The sequence below is a fragment of the Trachurus trachurus genome, assembly GCF_905171665.1.
Source record: "Trachurus trachurus genome assembly, chromosome: 10".
NCBI classification, from domain to species: domain Eukaryota; kingdom Metazoa; phylum Chordata; class Actinopteri; order Carangiformes; family Carangidae; genus Trachurus; species Trachurus trachurus.
In genome coordinates this window covers 1947234-1964360 of record NC_139894.1, presented here as the reverse complement: position 1 = coordinate 1964360, position 17127 = coordinate 1947234, and the positions used below count along the sequence as shown (strand labels likewise).

General features: G+C 41.6%; 1 protein-coding gene across 1 annotated transcript in view; it reads right to left on the bottom strand.

Moving 5' to 3' along the window:
• Positions 1–17127, bottom strand: part of mgat4b (alpha-1,3-mannosyl-glycoprotein 4-beta-N-acetylglucosaminyltransferase B) — a gene marked incomplete at both ends in the record, with an annotated part of 131895 nt that overhangs the window by 944 nt on the left and 113824 nt on the right. The window contains 6 exons of the mRNA XM_083981080.1: positions 2154–2266; positions 7816–7903; positions 10980–11058; positions 12169–12362; positions 14648–14755; positions 16354–16484. Of these exons, the coding sequence (XP_083837206.1) occupies positions 2154–2266; positions 7816–7903; positions 10980–11058; positions 12169–12362; positions 14648–14755; positions 16354–16484 (713 nt within the window). The remainder of the gene's footprint in view (positions 1–2153; positions 2267–7815; positions 7904–10979; positions 11059–12168; positions 12363–14647; positions 14756–16353; positions 16485–17127) is intronic.

Genomic DNA, 17127 nt, shown 5'->3' with positions numbered 1-17127 from the left:
GCTGTAACCCGAGGAGAAAATTTTCCTTGTGGGATACAAGTGTTATCCAATGAGGAGAGAGAACGGCATGAAGGGCTGTGTGTGCAGCCAAGGGATGCGCGTGAATGTGGTGACGTAGCACGAGGACCAATTGATGCCTGACAAGGGCGGGGGCTGCTAACTCATGGTGCGTTCAAAGAAACTCGTACTTTGTGTTTTCCTTCCTGTGAAGTCATACCAGTTCGATCTGGTACGAGTTCACGGGTCGGAAGTTACGAGTGGCCATTATAGGGAACTTTCACAGACAACAGGATGGTAAAAACACGAGCTACGGGTTACCTGGAACGCTACCAAGTCGTAGTTGTGACTTGAAGCTGTAACTTACGGTTTCAAAAGCCTGCCTTGAACGCAGCATTAGCCGAAACGGCCGTGAAGCTGATATCTGCTTTAACATGGAGACAAAGTTGTTACTGTGCAGTTCAAGGAAACGTTAATGTGTCGCTTAGCAACAGTCCATTTTCAGAACTATTTGTGTTATAAATAATAAACAAGTCATAACCTGTTGTTGTTTATTACCGTTGGCCTTTAACATGTTTCTGATAGGCCTGTTGTTTCAGTCTCAAACCTATGATTGAATCTCAGCCACACTGATATTGAATACATCATTACCTCCGATGTGAAATTAGTTCATGATGAGCCAGTTAAGAATTCAGGTGAGAGATGGTGCACTGATTAATGAACAAGTTCATACTGGCTGGTTTGTTCATTAATCAGTGCACAATCACAGTGCAGTATAAACTTAATTCCTGAGTATTGATCCAGATAATTTGTAAATATTCAGCGTGTCCTCATTAAATGTTGTGGCCGTCTCTGATCTACATTTAGACCATCACAAGACACTAAAATCCTCCATGCAGCCAAAACTAATCCAGTTAGAAATGTTCTCCTCGCCAACCTTCAAAGAGAGGTCAGAGGTCAGGAGTTCACATTCATACATTTTAGCCCACAGCTACGCTTTGTGGTTTGGGGGGAATAACAAGCAACAAAGGACTTGAACCAGGGACAAGTGTAGTTAAGAGCGCTAAATCCACGGTCAATGGAAAACCTTGAATAACTCTGATGCCTCCAGACAGAGGATCATTGTAATCTCACTGAACTGAACTCCACTACAGCCTCACAGCATCTCATCGCACTGCTAGGCTACTATACCTTGTTGAGGTGAAGAGACCCATAGGAACAACTGTGAAGAACCGTAACATATTTGGTTCTCTCTATAGTAGGCTACTCATGGCACATTGCATTAATCCTTTAAAGCCCATGGGACCCCTTTAAAGGGATAGTTCACCCAAAATTGAAATTGAAGAGTCCTCCGTGGCTTCTCTGAGTTACTGGGGGTCTCGGCGTAGCAGTGCATGTCCATATAACGGTTGCAAATGGATACAAACTGTCTTCGTAACAAAAAGACACACCAAAAAACATCCAAATATAAATCCATGCTGCTCGTATGTAATGTCCCTCTTGTATTGAAGCCCCGACATGAGAAATTGTTCCGAAAAAAATTAAATAAGTCTATATTTTAAGCTTGTTTGTGGCGGAAGCTCCCAGTGTCTCAGTTCACTACTCTTCCTGTGTCAGTGCAAATCACACCGGCGGAACAATTTCTCATGTCGGGGCTTCAATACAAGAGGGACATTACAGATGAGCAGTATGGAGGTATTTGGATGTTTTTTGGTGTGTCTTTTTGGACCAAGAAAAGTGGTATCCATTTACAACCAAGAAAAGTGGTATCCATTTACAACCATAATATGGACAAATACTGCTGCGCGGAGCCCCCCGTAACTCAGAGAAGGCACGGAGGACTTCTCACAGCCCTTAGTCGACATGAGGGTGAGTAGATAATGAGTGAAATGTGAATTTTGGGTGAACTATCCCTTTAATCCTTTCCAAAGCCCATTGGACCCCTTTAAGAACCTATCAGACCTCTTTAATCCTCCACGCACCTCCTCTAGCACATTATAAATCTTCATGATGTTTGGAAAGAGCCCGTCAAGAACTGCAAAAAGCCCTTCTGGGAACCCTCCTCTAGAAGTACCTCAATGACCCAACTGAACTTACGAGTCCCCTCTTCAAGACCTTCTAACCATGTGGTGGTGGATCTGTGCATGCGGTCTCACCTCGCTGAGGATCACCCAGACCGGGGAGTCCGTTATCACTGAGAGCCGCATGGCCTCCAGGGGTCCGAACGTGGGGTCCACCTCCCCCTCTGCTATCCCGTTCTGGAACGTTCCTGGAAGAGGCAAAGATCAATGAGATCAATAACCTTATTGACGTACACACGCTGGGTCATGAATCTTTCACCTTCCCCCTTATTTGGTGGTGAAGTGCTGGAATTCACTGTTATGGGGAACAATTGATTTTTTTTTTTTCTTACGTTTGTGAAAAAAAGTTAAAAGAGCAAATACAAAATCTTAAAGCTCCATAGGCTACAGTATAAAGGTAGATGTTTGTATTAAAGCTCCATACAGTATAAAGGTAGATGTTTGTGTTAAAGCTCCATACAGTATAAAGGTAGATGTTTGTGTTAAAGCTCCATACAGTATAAAGGTAGATGTTTGTATTAAAGCTCCATACAGTATAAAGGTAGATGTTTGTGTTAAAGCTCCATACAGTATAAAGGTAGATGTTTGTGTTAAAGCTCCATACAGTATAAAGGTAGATGTTTGTATTAAAGCTCCATACAGTATAAAGGTAGATGTTTGTGTTAAAGCTCCATACAGTATAAAGGTAGATGTTTGTGTTAAAGCTCCATACAGTATAAAGGTAGATGTTTGTGTTAAAGCTCCATACAGTATAAAGGTAGATATTTGTATTAAAGCTCCATACAGTATAAAGGTAGATGTTTGTGTTAAAGCTCCATACAGTATAAAGGTAGATGTTTGTGTTAAAGCTCCATACAGTATAAAGGTAGATGTCCATGTGTAGTGTGATTATAAAGCAGCTCTAGGTTCTATATTAATACTGTGAAAGTATCAAAGCCTCAGTCCACAGAGAAATGCACACAGTCTGTATTCAGAAACTGAGCCTTAAAACCAGCCGTCAGGACTTCCTGTCACTTTGTGATGTCACAACTAAGCAGTCACCCAAAGCCCCACTCACTATCTGGACCCACCGTCCAACAACACTTGCAGGAATTGTTGTTGTTGTTGTTGTTTTATTCTAAAATCGGCTCTATTTTTTTTGGATCACTCAGGAAACAGTCAGCCAAACACGAGAGGAGAAAATTACTCTGAGATGGTTTTTGGTTCTTAAAACCACTAATGCATCTAAGCATCAACACTGAAGATAAAACACAGGATAAGAGGAAAATGTGCAGCTGTAATTTTTCAGCAAGACAATATTCACAAACCGAACAATCACAGTGACATTTAAAAATGACATTATTTCCTGTAAACTGTCCATTAAAATCAAGATGATCCCTTTATCTTCAAATTTTAACCTTCAGTGTTGTAGGTTTTTAAGAGATTTACTTGTGGTTCATTCTTTTTTTTTTTTTTTTCATTTGCAGATGGAGGCTGCAGTAATTAAGGGATTTGATGTTTTTTTCTGCAGATTTACAGGGTTGTAAAAGGTTCCATTACATTCATCCAGACTCCATTAACTGACCCCTGCGGTTCTGCTATGGTTTTTTCTTTTTTGTTCCAGCGTCGGCTGTCAGAAATAAAGGCGGTGTGTATTTTTTTGTGGTACTGTTGCATTTGCCTCCATCAGAAGCGGTGAGACCTCCCACCGGTGTTCAGCTGCACCTCAACAGAGCAATAATCCCTGGGAGGATTTATTTAGTGGGATTATCGTGCTGACTGTGATGCTTCCAGGTACGAGTGTGACCATAATCCCAACAAAGAGCAACGTCTGGGGGTGTATATGTGTGTGCGTGTGTGTTATTGTTTATCACAGGGTATTATCTGTTATTATTGTGGGTATTATGGCTTTCATTCAATATCCAGCCACATGTACTGCTGTCTGAGAGGCTTTCTGCAGAAACAGGCCACGCAGAGAAAAGGCAGGAAACAAAAACCAAACACTGAATCAGACAAATTCTGTCTGAGCAAATAGGATATTTTACAGGTACAATAATACAAAGCAGGATCCATCCTGACTAATAATGTTTTTGTACCTATTATTTCTTAATGCGAAGATAACGGTGGTCAAACAACCAATACAAACACACAACTATAGAGTTACAGCCGCCGCCGCCACTCACAGTAGTTTCAGGTTACATTCCTGTTAATCATATAAAATATTAACCATTCATGTTAAATGTTGTCATAATAACTGTGCAGTAATGGCTAACTAGTGTGACCTGACCTCGACCTTTGACCCCTAAGTAATACAATGACATAATAGATGACTACTTAGGTTTCAAACACTGTCTGTAATAAAACATCTAAGGGAAGCAGGGGGGGGGGGTGTGGGGGGTGTCAGGGGTCTGTGATCGAATCTGTGTCAGTTCGGGATTTCAAACTCAGACCGTTACGTCAAAGTCCTGAGATTAAAAATGTCCAACATCTGTGGACACATCACTTCTTTACTACTTCTGTTGGTTCAGCCGGTTTTCAAACAAAGCAGGCGACCAGGGTTTCTCTACAAAGTACGGTGTTTATCAACACACCAACCAGCTCCTGTGGAAACGACCAGCCAACTGGCCAACCAACCAACCAACCAACCAACCAACCAACCAACCAACCAAACAACCAGTCAACTAACAAAGAACCAATCAACCAACCAATCAACCAAACAACCAGCCAACCAGCAAAGAACCAATCAACCAACCAACCAGCAAAGAACCAATCAACCAACCAATCAACCAAACAACCAGCAAAGAACCAATCAACCAACCAACCAGCAAAGAACCAACCAACCAACCAACCAACCAAACAACCAGTCAACTAACAAAGAACCAATCAACCAACCAATCAACCAAACAACCAGCCAACCAGCAAAGAACCAATCAACCAACCAATCAAACAACCAATCAATCAAACAACCAATCAACCAAACAACCAGCCAACCAGCAAAGAACCAATCAATCAACCAACCAATCAAACAACCAATCAACCAAACAACCAGCCAATCAGCAAATAACCAATTAAGAACCAGTCAACCAACCAACCAACTAACCAACCAATCAAACAACCAATCAAACATGGCTGAGAGTAACTGCAGGAACATACTCATCATATGATCTTCATATTCCTTATTTCTCTGATTATAAACCATCTTATCATGTGACTGAATATCTGTATTTGAATTGAGAAGAAGCAATTACAATTCATAAGAAATCAGTCAGGTATTTTTAAATCAATAAATCTAAAAAGCTGGAATAAAATATATACCGGTATATAAATATATTTACCTCTTTTCATGAAATGATTGTGACAATGTGATTCATTATTGATATCTATCTCTAAACTCTATAGATCAATCTCTTCCAAAAATATTACTATGAAAATTAAAACACAATTAACCTTTATGATAAGGAATAAAAAGGCGAATATGCTTGAAAACAAAAACTTAATTGGCAACCGTGAATAATAATTATTTTAATTTCTGTAATATTTTAATCGACCTGTAACCGACTAAACATATACAAAAGGCTTAAAAAGTTGCACAATTATAATTGTTATTAATATTGGAATTAAAACCTCTGACACAGCAACTGAACTTTTCAAATTCTCTCTATGGATTTGATGATAAATTAAACTATTTTATTGGATAAAACAAGTTATTTTTGTTGATAATGGCCCTGAAGCAGCAGAGTGAGTCAACATCCTCCTCTCTGTGTTTAGTCCTGAATCTCTCTGATATTTTTCCTTTGAAGTGCTTTTAGTTCCCTCACAGACGTTGAGATGTCCGGTGTTCCTCTCTATACATGTGAAGGCAGCGCGCTGAAATGAAGTGAAGGAGCGCCGGTCGCATCGATCGGCCGACTCATCTGAAAAATTGATGAAGGGGATAAAGAGCTGCTGGTAATTTATGATGTCGGGTCAGAGCGGCCCTCCTCCTCCTCCTCCTCCTCCTCCTCCTCCTCGCCCTGCTCAGCTGTCTGCTCCACAAAACACTTTCTCCAGGTGGATTCATAAAAAAAAATTACATTTCTGTTTCTTTTGTTCGCTTTTGTGGAGAAAACTACTGAAAGATGAGAGTTCAGGGAGAGAGTGGAGTAAACACAGAGAACAAGAGGCTTCGAATGATCCAGATTAAAGTGGATTCACAGGTGAAGAGGTGAAGGTGGATCAGGGTTATGTAGGAAATTCTACAACAAAATACTCATTCAGAGTAAATGTGACTCAACGAAAAGAATGATATCTGACCACAATTAAGGGATATTATGATTAAAATAAATAAATAAATTGGATAGAACAAAATGACATCATCAAACGCGCTTACACAAGGTCAAATGTGCAGGGCCCATTCATGCATTTTCAAGTTATGAGTCTATTATAAATGCTACAACCAAAGAGCCTGACAGATATTTTGAAAATAAGTGAAAACACTTCTGAATAAGTCTTTTTACCGGCTGAAATCTCAGCTTCAGTGTGAGAGGAACACCGGGTCAAGACTCCTCCATTCATCTGCCGAAGGTCACAGTAAAAATCCTGCAGAAATAAATTCTAACAGAAGAAGAATAAATCCCACATTCTGCCGAGGAGAAACTAAACCCTGGAGCGTCGCTTTCACTGCACACTGGAAAACACAACATTTATTTGTTTCACGGATTCGTTCCTCATTTTGTTTTCAGGTCGTCTCGGCGTCTGTCTCGTTCTTAAGGACACAAAACCTCTGTAACGCCTTGAAGGTGAAGTTGCCAAATTCAAAATTGGAAAACAAACATCGATTGAACGTATTAGATAGATAGATTGAAAGTCTCAATGACCTAATGAAACATGACTTTGGCCTGTGAAACCAATATGTTGAGAATACCTAGTTTAAATTTGCATTAAATGGATTTTGTTGGTCAAAGGTCAAGATCAATATGACCTCACACACACACAAATGGGTCAAGAGCAGCAGTAGCACGAACTACAAACTCACTACTGTCGACCTCAAAGCACCACTCGGCTGTTACTGCTGCTGCTCCTTATATAACGGCCATAAAATAAAATAATATGAGATTTTTCCCAAACCCGTGAACTTTACGTCACCGGCAAAAAACTCGTAAATGTCCCACAATCCCCCTTCACACAGGGCTGCCCCCAGTGTGTGTGTGTGTGTGTGTGTGTGTGTGTGTGTGTGTGTGTGTGTGTGTGTGTGTGTATTTGTTTTGTGGTCCACTTCTCTTCAAAGTGTTTTGAGGTTAAAATAATCAGGATCGCGTTAACGTTGGCGTCAGGAGCCGTGGAATGTGTCAATAAGACTCCCTTAAAAAATGTGTGTGTGTGTGTGTGTGTGTGTGTGTGTGTGTGTGTGTGTGTGTGTGTGTGTGTGTGTGTGTGTGGGAGCGATTTCATACCAAGACACGTACTATGCATTTGTGAGTGTGTCGCCCACATGCATGTGAAATGACCCGAATTGCCTCCCGTACGCCCGTGAGGTTGAGTGTGTGTCCTCGTTGCAGCAGCAGAACAAAAGCAGAGGAATGTTGTCCTGAATAACTTTCCTCTGTGCGAACACACAGTTCGTTAGGCTCGTTACGACACACACACACATACACACATCAGACTGTGTGAAGGTTACTGATCGGCACAGAGATGGTTCATTTTTACCAGGTGTTGTCTCTCACCTGTGAACGCATCATAAGGATCACTCCTCCTCCTACACCTGCAGCCAGCGTCTCACCTATTCTGATGAATCCGTCCTCTGTCCGGTGGTACTTTGGCGTTTTCTCCCTCCCCTCCGTCAAGGCCTCTTTCTCTGCCTGAATATTCTGGAAAGAAAACACACACACACACACAGACACACACACACAGAAACGCACACATACACACACACACACACACACACACACACTGTTTGTTATTATAGAACCATATGTGGCAGGAAATGGTTGCAGGGATGGAAAACATCAGGTCCTTGATGAAAATATTACAAAAACAAACAGCGATTAGTACAAATTTATAGTTCTGCCAATTTCTTCATTATATCTGTTTATTTTATTTATGTGTCAACATTGTTTGACAAGAAACATATTGAACTTTATGTCAAGTTAAATTGACTTAAAGCTCCATACAGTATAAAGGTAGATGTTTGTATTAAAGCTCCATACAGTATAATGGTAGATGTTTGTGTTAAAGCTCCATACAGTATAAAGGTAGATGTTTGTGTTAAAGCTCCATACAGTATAAAGGTAGATGTTTGTATTAAAGCCCCATACAGTATAAAGGTAGATGTTTGTGTTAAAGCTCCATACAGTATAAAGGTAGATGTTTGTGTTAAAGCTCCATACAGTATAAAGGTAGATGTTTGTGTTAAAGCTCCATACGGTATAAAGGTAGATGTTTGTGTTAAAGCTCCATACAGTATAAAGGTAGATGTTTGTATTAAAGCTCCATACAGTATAAAGGTAGATGTTTGTATTAAAGCTCCATACAGTATAAAGGTAGATGTTTGTGTTAAAGCTCCATACAGTATAAAGGTAGATGTTTGTGTTAAAGCTCCATACAGTATAAAGGTAGATGTTTGTGTTAAAGCTCCATACAGTATAAAGGTAGATGTTTGTGTTAAAGCTCCATACAGTATAAAGGCCTGTATTCAGAAACTGAGCCTTAAAACCAGCCGTCAGGACTTCCTGTCACTTTGTGATGTCACAACAAAGCCCCACCCCCTCACCACCTGGACCCACCATCCAACAATTTGCAGGATTTAGTTTCTCTGAGTGTTTTATTCTGAAATCTGCTCTATTATTTTATTGGATCACTTTAGAAAACAGTCAGCCAATCAGAAGAGAGGCTCAGAACCTCCTCCTCTCTTCTGATTGGCTGACACCGTCCTGTTCTTCCTAGAGTTCCAGAGAGAAGCTGAGAGAGGAGATGTGGGTGTAAAACCACTATATGTCCACTATTATAAAACCACATAATTGCACATTACTAGTGTGTGGGTTCAACACAATTATTAATGATAACACTATACATAGTCATATGTCATTAAATATACGACATATGATTCAGTAGTGGAGCCTGTAAATCTCTTTCTAACACCCTGATTTGTTCCTCTGAACAACTTTATATCTTGTATTGAAGCTTCTTCTCCTTTTCTCATATCTTGTTAAATCTCCTTGAACCTCCGTGGTCGATTGTCAGACGGTGAACACAGACTTCAGCAGGATTTTATTAACTTCATCTCCTTCCTACTTTCACATAAAGTGCTCTGTTTGAATGGGATTCTTTCTCTTTTTCTTTTCTTTTTTCTTGCCCTCGGGGCAGTTAACACCCATTCAAACCACGGCTGATGGTGATTGATGGTTGTAAAGAGGTTAAATGTCTGTGCACCTGTTGGGAGCAGGTGCAGCTGCCTTTGTGAAGCTCTTTGAAATAAATCGACCTGGATGACAGAAGAATCTTCACAGAGAGTCTGCACTTCGTTCTTTTTACTGTTTATCTTCCACATACTCTTCTCCCATGAGCACTTGTTATCATCTCTCTCTCTTTCTGCCTCTCTTTCTCCATCCCCTCTGCTTCTTGGTCATTGTTACCCTGGAAACCGCCTCCAACCTCCCTGTCCTCTCCCTCTCTCCCTCTTTCTCTCTCTATCCCCCCGTGTGCTGCTCAGCCTCTTTAAAGTGCCGGTTGATTTTTTTTTTGCGTCTCATTTTGTTCCCCTCCCTCCTTCTCCTCCACTGAGGTTGATCTCAGCAGGCGCTCCATCTCCTTTTTCTCTATATATCCCTCTGTCCCGCTGCGACTCTCCGTCTTAATCAGCCCTCGCCTTACACTCGACGACTGAGCAGGAAAAAGACAGTGATCCATCACTCCGCCTCGATTTCCAGGGACCACAAACTGAGTCTGGTTCTCAGTATTACAGCAAATACAATTGAAATATGTTCAGCTATAATGTGTTTTAAAACCTGAACCAGGAGCTGAGAGAAACTGGACACAACCAGAAACCAGTCCAACAAAGCTGGAGGCAGAGATTGTGCTCCCAGATCAACTATTTGGGTGGAAAACAAACATTTTTCTGTATCAATATATTTACAACATGACTATGTTCAAACTCAATTTCCACTTTACGTTGATGGAAACATTTCCCAGTCGCTTTATGTTTCCCAAAAGACACATTTGCTGTTGCTGTTGTATGAAAATATTGTTTATTTTCATACAAAATCACAAAAACTTCCATGGCACTCTTCTTTAGAGGGATTAAAAAGACATTTATATGCCTCTAAAAGACCAATATAAAAGAGCCTTTGTCCCATTGGATCTGTTTGACTGCCTGTTGAAGGCTTGATGACGAAATGCATCACAATTTGTGGGTTTTTAAGGTCTCACATGATCATTTCGGTACAATAAGGCCTTTTGTTTAGTAGTTTTAAGGGAGAGCGGCTTGGAGTTTTCTGTTATTTTGTATTACATACATGCCCTTGCATATTAAATCAGGAAGTGTTTCTTCTCCAACATTTATTATTGTATATCTTCTATCTTATTCTAGACAGGGTTGTTGTGTTGTGATACAAAGTCAAGATTCTCATGGTTATCAAAGAAAAGTTGAACCAAAGGGGCGACTGGACTGGACTTGGTTGTAGATACTTGGTTCAGAACCAAGTCCAGTTGCTCGCGATTGAACTTTTCTTGGTATGATACAGTCACCTGATGATTTTGAAGTCTAATTTTGTTTCTAACTTGATCCTTAATTTCATTAATCGTTAATCGTTTTGTCCACTGTCCAACAGATCCCAAACTGAGAGAGTACGGCCTTTGCAGAACTGATAGAAATCACAGACAAAGCTACAGAATCCAGACCAAAGCCTTGTGTAACTGGACTGAAGTGGACTTCAAGACAAGACTCACATCAAACGGCAGAACCTCCACTGATGTGTTGAAAAGTTTGTCTCCAGGATGTTCGATGTTTCCGCTCCGAAAGAAATACCTGGAAGAAAAAGAGTCAGTTCAGAGAGATAGAAACAAATCTTTACCCTCCTTACTTTCTTATTTAACTGCCCTTATATTTTGGTATCACACTGGTCTCCTCTGGTAAACCTCACACCTACAACCCCGTGTACGTCTGATTCCTTTATGCTGTAGCTTCTTGCCTTTTCCTTCTGGTATCTTCTAATGCTTTAAGACCTGTAACTCCTACCCTCAAGACTCAAGCAGTTCCTGAAACCCATCAAACCACCATTGCCCCTTGTTGCTCCTGAGAGGTGTAACCCAGATCTTTACCACCCTGACAGGTTCTGTAGTGCACACCTGTAGTGTTTTCTTGTATCCTTTCATACCCTTTAAAGGGACATTCAACATTTTTGCAAATTGGCCCATTGCCATAATCCCTATAGTTATAGCAGTAGGTTCGTTACCTTTAATTGTCGGTGCAAGCTATTTTTTAGAATGGCGGAGCAGAGCCGTGAGCTGCTCAGAGCTACGCTACGGAGGCTCATGGGATTTCTTGGTTTCCCTCATCAAACTCATCAAATCACACAATTGAACAACTCCAAAACGCTCTGGTGGACAAGTTGTGACCTGCACATTCACCACGCTATGAGATAATAATGTAACGTTACGAGTTGTTTTAGAGGTAAATTCATGCAAAACCGCTGATGCACGTTCCCTTGGGGCAGTTTTTCGACAGGCAGTCTCTGTATTTACCTCTAAAACAACTCTGACTCGTAACGTTCTGTTATTATCTCATAGCGTGGTGAATGTGCAGGTCACAACTTGTCCACCAGAGCGTTTTGGAGTTGTCGGATTGTGTATTTGATGAGTTTGAAATCCCATGAGCCTCCGTAGCGTAGCTCAGAGCAGCTCTGCCACGCCGTTCTAAAAACAGCTTGCACCGACCATTAAAGGTAACGAACCTACCCCTAAAACTATAGGGATTATGACAATGGGTCAATTTGCCAAAATGTTGAACTATCCCTTTAAAGTCTATTAATCCCCAATAGCCCCAGGAAACAGTGATACCCCGGTGTAGCCTACTTCAGGCCCTGTAGGCTCTTTATGACCTTAGAACTTTGACCCTGTGACTCCCCGGTTTACCGACCTCTCAATGCGGACAGGTGTGAAGAAACGCATCCGTATGAAGTCCCCGGCCACTGGGGTGAAGGCCCAGAAGAAGTCCTCGCCCAGGTAGGCCTTCTCCAGGGTGAAGTGCTGGTAGGTCTTCAGGCTGGTCGTCACCTCCGCCAGCGGGTTGGCGTGACCCTTGTGGAGGGTCTGTTTCCCAAAGTCCTTGTCCTGGAGGGAAAAAAAAACATCATCATGACTTTCTCAGTTTTTGTTTCCTATACGTCACCGAACAGAAACACAAAGATGACATCACTGTTTGTGCACCAACCAGGAGCTGATGTGAACGATGAGTCATCCTAGACCGCCAACAGACTGGTATCGCTGCCCGACTCACTCGCTGTCTGCAGTGACTAATACGGTTTTATTTCAAGCATGACTTCATTGGCGTTAATTTGGTGCACTTCGTTTTTACTCATATATGATAATTGCGGTACTGATCTAGTATCTGTCCAGTCCTGAAGGTGTTGGTGGACAGGTTTTCGAGCCTTCATGCTAAGCTAAGCTAAGCTAGGCTAACAACCTGCTGGCTGTAGTTCCATATTTCATACAGACTTGAGTTTGGTATACATTTAGTTTAGTTTATTAAGATCCCCATTAATAAACTAAACTAAACCAAACTTATACCAAACTCAAGTCTGTATGAAGTATGAAACTACAGCCAGCAGGTTGTTAGCCTAGCTTAGCTTATCGTAGCTTAGCTTAGCATGAAGGCTGGAAAACCTGTCCATCAACACCTTCAGGATTGGACAGATACTAACTAGATCAGTAGCTACTACAATTATCAATCACAAGTTTGGTATAAGTCATTGTCCCAAAAGTGGAGGAACTATAACCTCTTTTATTTTTTTGAAGTCATAAAGTTGTCAGACGACAAAGTTTCTTTTCCACTCCACAAACTTTGTCATTCTCACTCCAGTGATTATTTTTGACTCGTTTCTCTCACATCAGGACAAATCTCTCGACTTAACTCTCCACAGACAAAATAAATCCCACTTCCACTTTGGGTTTTTTCCAATTTAGGTTTGATTTTTTTAAAACCTCGGTGCCGATTTTCTTTCTAAACTGCGGCGAACATTTCAGGCTGGAGGGTAATAGCTGTGTTTAGCCTCCATCTTGCACTCCAGCGCCGGCCGGCTGGTGGCCACGGTTCAATCTCCACACGGAGGAGCTGCTGCAGGTCTGGGGACGGCGGATCAATATCCAATTGATTGGTCCAGATTGCAGCAGCAAGTCAGCGGGACTAATATCCATCGCTCTTAACACAGTAATCAGAGGCATTAAGCTGAGGCGTTCAGCTCAGAGCTGCTGGCAGGAAGCGAAGCTGCCACCGCCGTGAGATACTGCAGCGGAGTCTAAACGCTGCGCTGAGCCCCACAGCTGCAGAGGCTTTCAATCTTCATCCCTCCAGAGAGTCGCTGGACTGAACTTCGGCTGAACCGCACCCTGTTTCAAACTGTCTGAACTCCACTCACACTGACAGATAACCAGTGACACCGCTCCGCTGCTCTGGGGCCGGGACCAGCGCTGACAACTTTGCACTAAATATAGAACATAAATAAATACAGCACATAAATAATGTATCTATAGCTACCACGTGACGTAGGCTAACGGTGAGCAGGTGCTGCTGCTGATGAGCAGGTAGGAAACTGATCATGAACTGTTCATAACATGTGTTGACAGGACGGCACAGAGTAGTTTAATGAAGTTTAAAAGCTTATGAAAGTTTTATTGGTCTTAGAGAATATTTAAACCGCTGCAGTGAGGGAAATGTTTGTCCTTTATTTTTATGTTTCACAGATTTAACAGACTTGAAAAGGTCAGCGCTCCCTGTGAAATACTGTAATAAGGCACTGCCACATACCAGCGTCCGAACGGATTCTCCAAAAATAATATGGCTTGAAATTCTCCCACATTTTTTAACCTTTTAACGCCATTTCAACTGAAACGTTCAAGGAATTAAAATTAGATCCTGACAAACATTGGTGTTTAACGATGGAGCATTAACACCAATTATTTCCATATTTCATGTTGAGAAGATTTCACAGTGAAAAAACTGAAACTGTCCTGTGAAAATGGATGTTAATGAAGCTGCTCCAGTTTTACTTTAAGTACTGAAGAAAAACATAAAATATTCTCATCTAAGAATTGCAAATTGAGAAATGGATTGTTGTGATGAAGTGGGGTTGTTTTACTGGATCATTGTAACAGTGATTGTTATATTCAGACACTGTTGTGCTGCAAATGCCCGTTTCTATAAGTGACATTTTAATTTTATTATAATTATTTTATCTTTGGTCATATACCAGGTACAGCACAGGTGTGTACCGTCCTGTTGAAAACAATGAATAAAGAGCTAAAAAAAAGTCATACATTATAATAAATTTGTTTTATGTAAAGTGTTTTATATCCTTGTGTGTGCTGCTGGCCGATGTTCAGCGTCATTCTGTCTTTACCTTGAGTTTCTGTATTTTTCCGGCCAGGGATGAGTGGGTGCCGACGTGTTGGAAGAGAGACGGTTTGAAGCGAATCCTCAGGTTGGCTTTCTGCCTGTCGCAGTGTTTCTGAAGCAGAGAGACGGGGGAGGGAGGGAGGGAGGGAGGGAGGGAGGGAGGGAGAAAGGGGGGAGACAGGTGCGATTACAAACACATGATCTGTTCACATCCTTTAATAAGACAAAACAAAGCTCAGCAGGAAGCATCAGCTGGGTTTACTCACTACAGCTGTTAGAGGATCACTGTAAAGATTAATGAGAACAACGGGAACTCACTGCACCGCTGTACGACAGGACGGTGACGGGACGACAATGTTTATTATGGTTAAAGCTGCTGTTAAGTCAAATGTGATGAGGAAGACAGGAAACACTGAGCATATAGACTCTCTGGGACTTATAGCTCATACAGCAGCAGCAGCCCACAGCTCGGCTCACTGAGGTCTACACGCCAGCTGGAAGGTGAAATGCGCTAATTGGAGCTCTGTGGGCGGGACTAATGGCGGTGATGACGTCATCTTTTGGCGCAGCATTTAGGTGATAAGAATCATATTGGCACTGGCATATCTGAAGCATGATGTTGGCGTTACTGGGAACACACTAGGCTGGTTCGATTCCCAGTAGATTTACAGCCAATATTAATAATAATCATTCCTCTCCTCCACCACATCTGTCATTTGGCGTCCCCCAAGGCTCCATCCTAGGTCCCATTCGCTTTAACGTCTACATGTTTTCCTTTGTTAAAATCACTCAGAAACATAACGGCCCAGTCCCTTTGCCCTCTCCTGTAGCCCCACCCCCCCTTCCTTTGGTGTGTTCACAGCAGGGACGGAGCGATCTTAGTCTTTGATCTAGATCCAGCCTTTCAAATTAACATATTTCAGTAGACCACACTACAAATGAACAAATACACCGGACCACCAAACAATTCTTATTTTCATCAGTGTTTGAGTGAATTCTGGCCTGTTTTTTTGTTTAAAGGGATAATTTAACATTTGCAAATTTGCCTATTTCCATAATCCATAGTCTTAGCAGTAGGTTCACTACCTTTAATTATCGGTGCAAGCTGTTTTTAGATCGCAGGGCAGACGTGAGCTCTGCACAGCGTGTGGTATTTCCAGGCTTTCCCTCATTAAACTCATCAAATACACAATCCAACAACTCCTCTTGTTTTCGAGGTAAATATGTTGTGGCTGCTCAGCAGAGTGACTTCAAAAGCAAAAGTAGTTCAGAGTATGCTTGATGTGTCAAAATGTTACATATTACACGTTATTATTTCATACCGTAGCGAATGTGCGGGTCACAACTTGTCCACGAGAGCGTTTTGGAGTTGTTGGATTGATGAGGGAAACATAGAAATACCATGAGCCTCCGTTGCGTTAACTGAGCAGCTTGCGTCTCTGCCCCGCCGATCTAAAAACAGCTTGCACTGACAATTAATGAAACTACTCCTAAGACTATAGGGATTATGACAATTAGGAAAATTGTTGTTGAAATATCCATTTTAATTGTGCTGTTTTATTGCCTGTTGGTGTTTTTACTGTCAGATTTTTTTTAACAAGCTCTATTAATAAACTAGATTTGATTAGTGAAAACAAAAACACCAACAATATTAAACTGTGCGTGTTTGTAAATGTTGATTCAGAGTCAGTGTGAGTTTGAGCTACTCACTGCGTCCTTCTCTGGGTTGCACACTTTGACCCACATGATGTGGTCCAGCAGCCAGTCGATGGGTTTGTCTTTGTAGAACATCAGCATGAACTCCACGATGAGGGACAGGTCCAAGGACTTGAACATCTTCCCTGTCAGAGGAGGAGGAGGAGAAGAGAGTTCAGTTATGTGTCTCGTTTTTCCTGCTTTCCACTCAGTTCCTGTGTTTGATCAGGATCTGTGGACTCGTGAAAACAGCTCGACCTTGACTCCGTGTCAGCGCCTCGTCAAGACCAAAGTTAATTAACACAACCTCGCTGCAGCAGCAGCAGCAGCAGCAGCAGCAGCAGCAGCTGAGAAAAACCTGGACGAGGAATGTGAATCACAACCACAAACTCTGGATCTTTTTAGTGCCGGTCCTCTCCGCCGCTGCTGCTTCACACTCGGCCTGAGAGCTGACGAATGTTGTCATGTCAGTGAGTTTCCCCACAAACACAAATCTGTTTGTGTCTCATTCGTCTAAACTCAAAGCAACAGCTTCAGTTTCCAGGCTTCAGCAGCGTCACACAGAGAGGTCCGAGGTCACAGCTGCCAAGCGGACGCATATTTCTTTACATATTCTTATTTTTTCTTATATAAAGACGTATTTTTTTATCTTTATGTCTCTAATTATCTTTATCTTTATGACCCACTTCACATTATCTTGCCATAGCTACAACCTAATTTCCCTCCTGTGGATCAATAAAGTATCCAATTCTGATTGATTTGATATAAAACAGTCTGATTGTGTTTGTT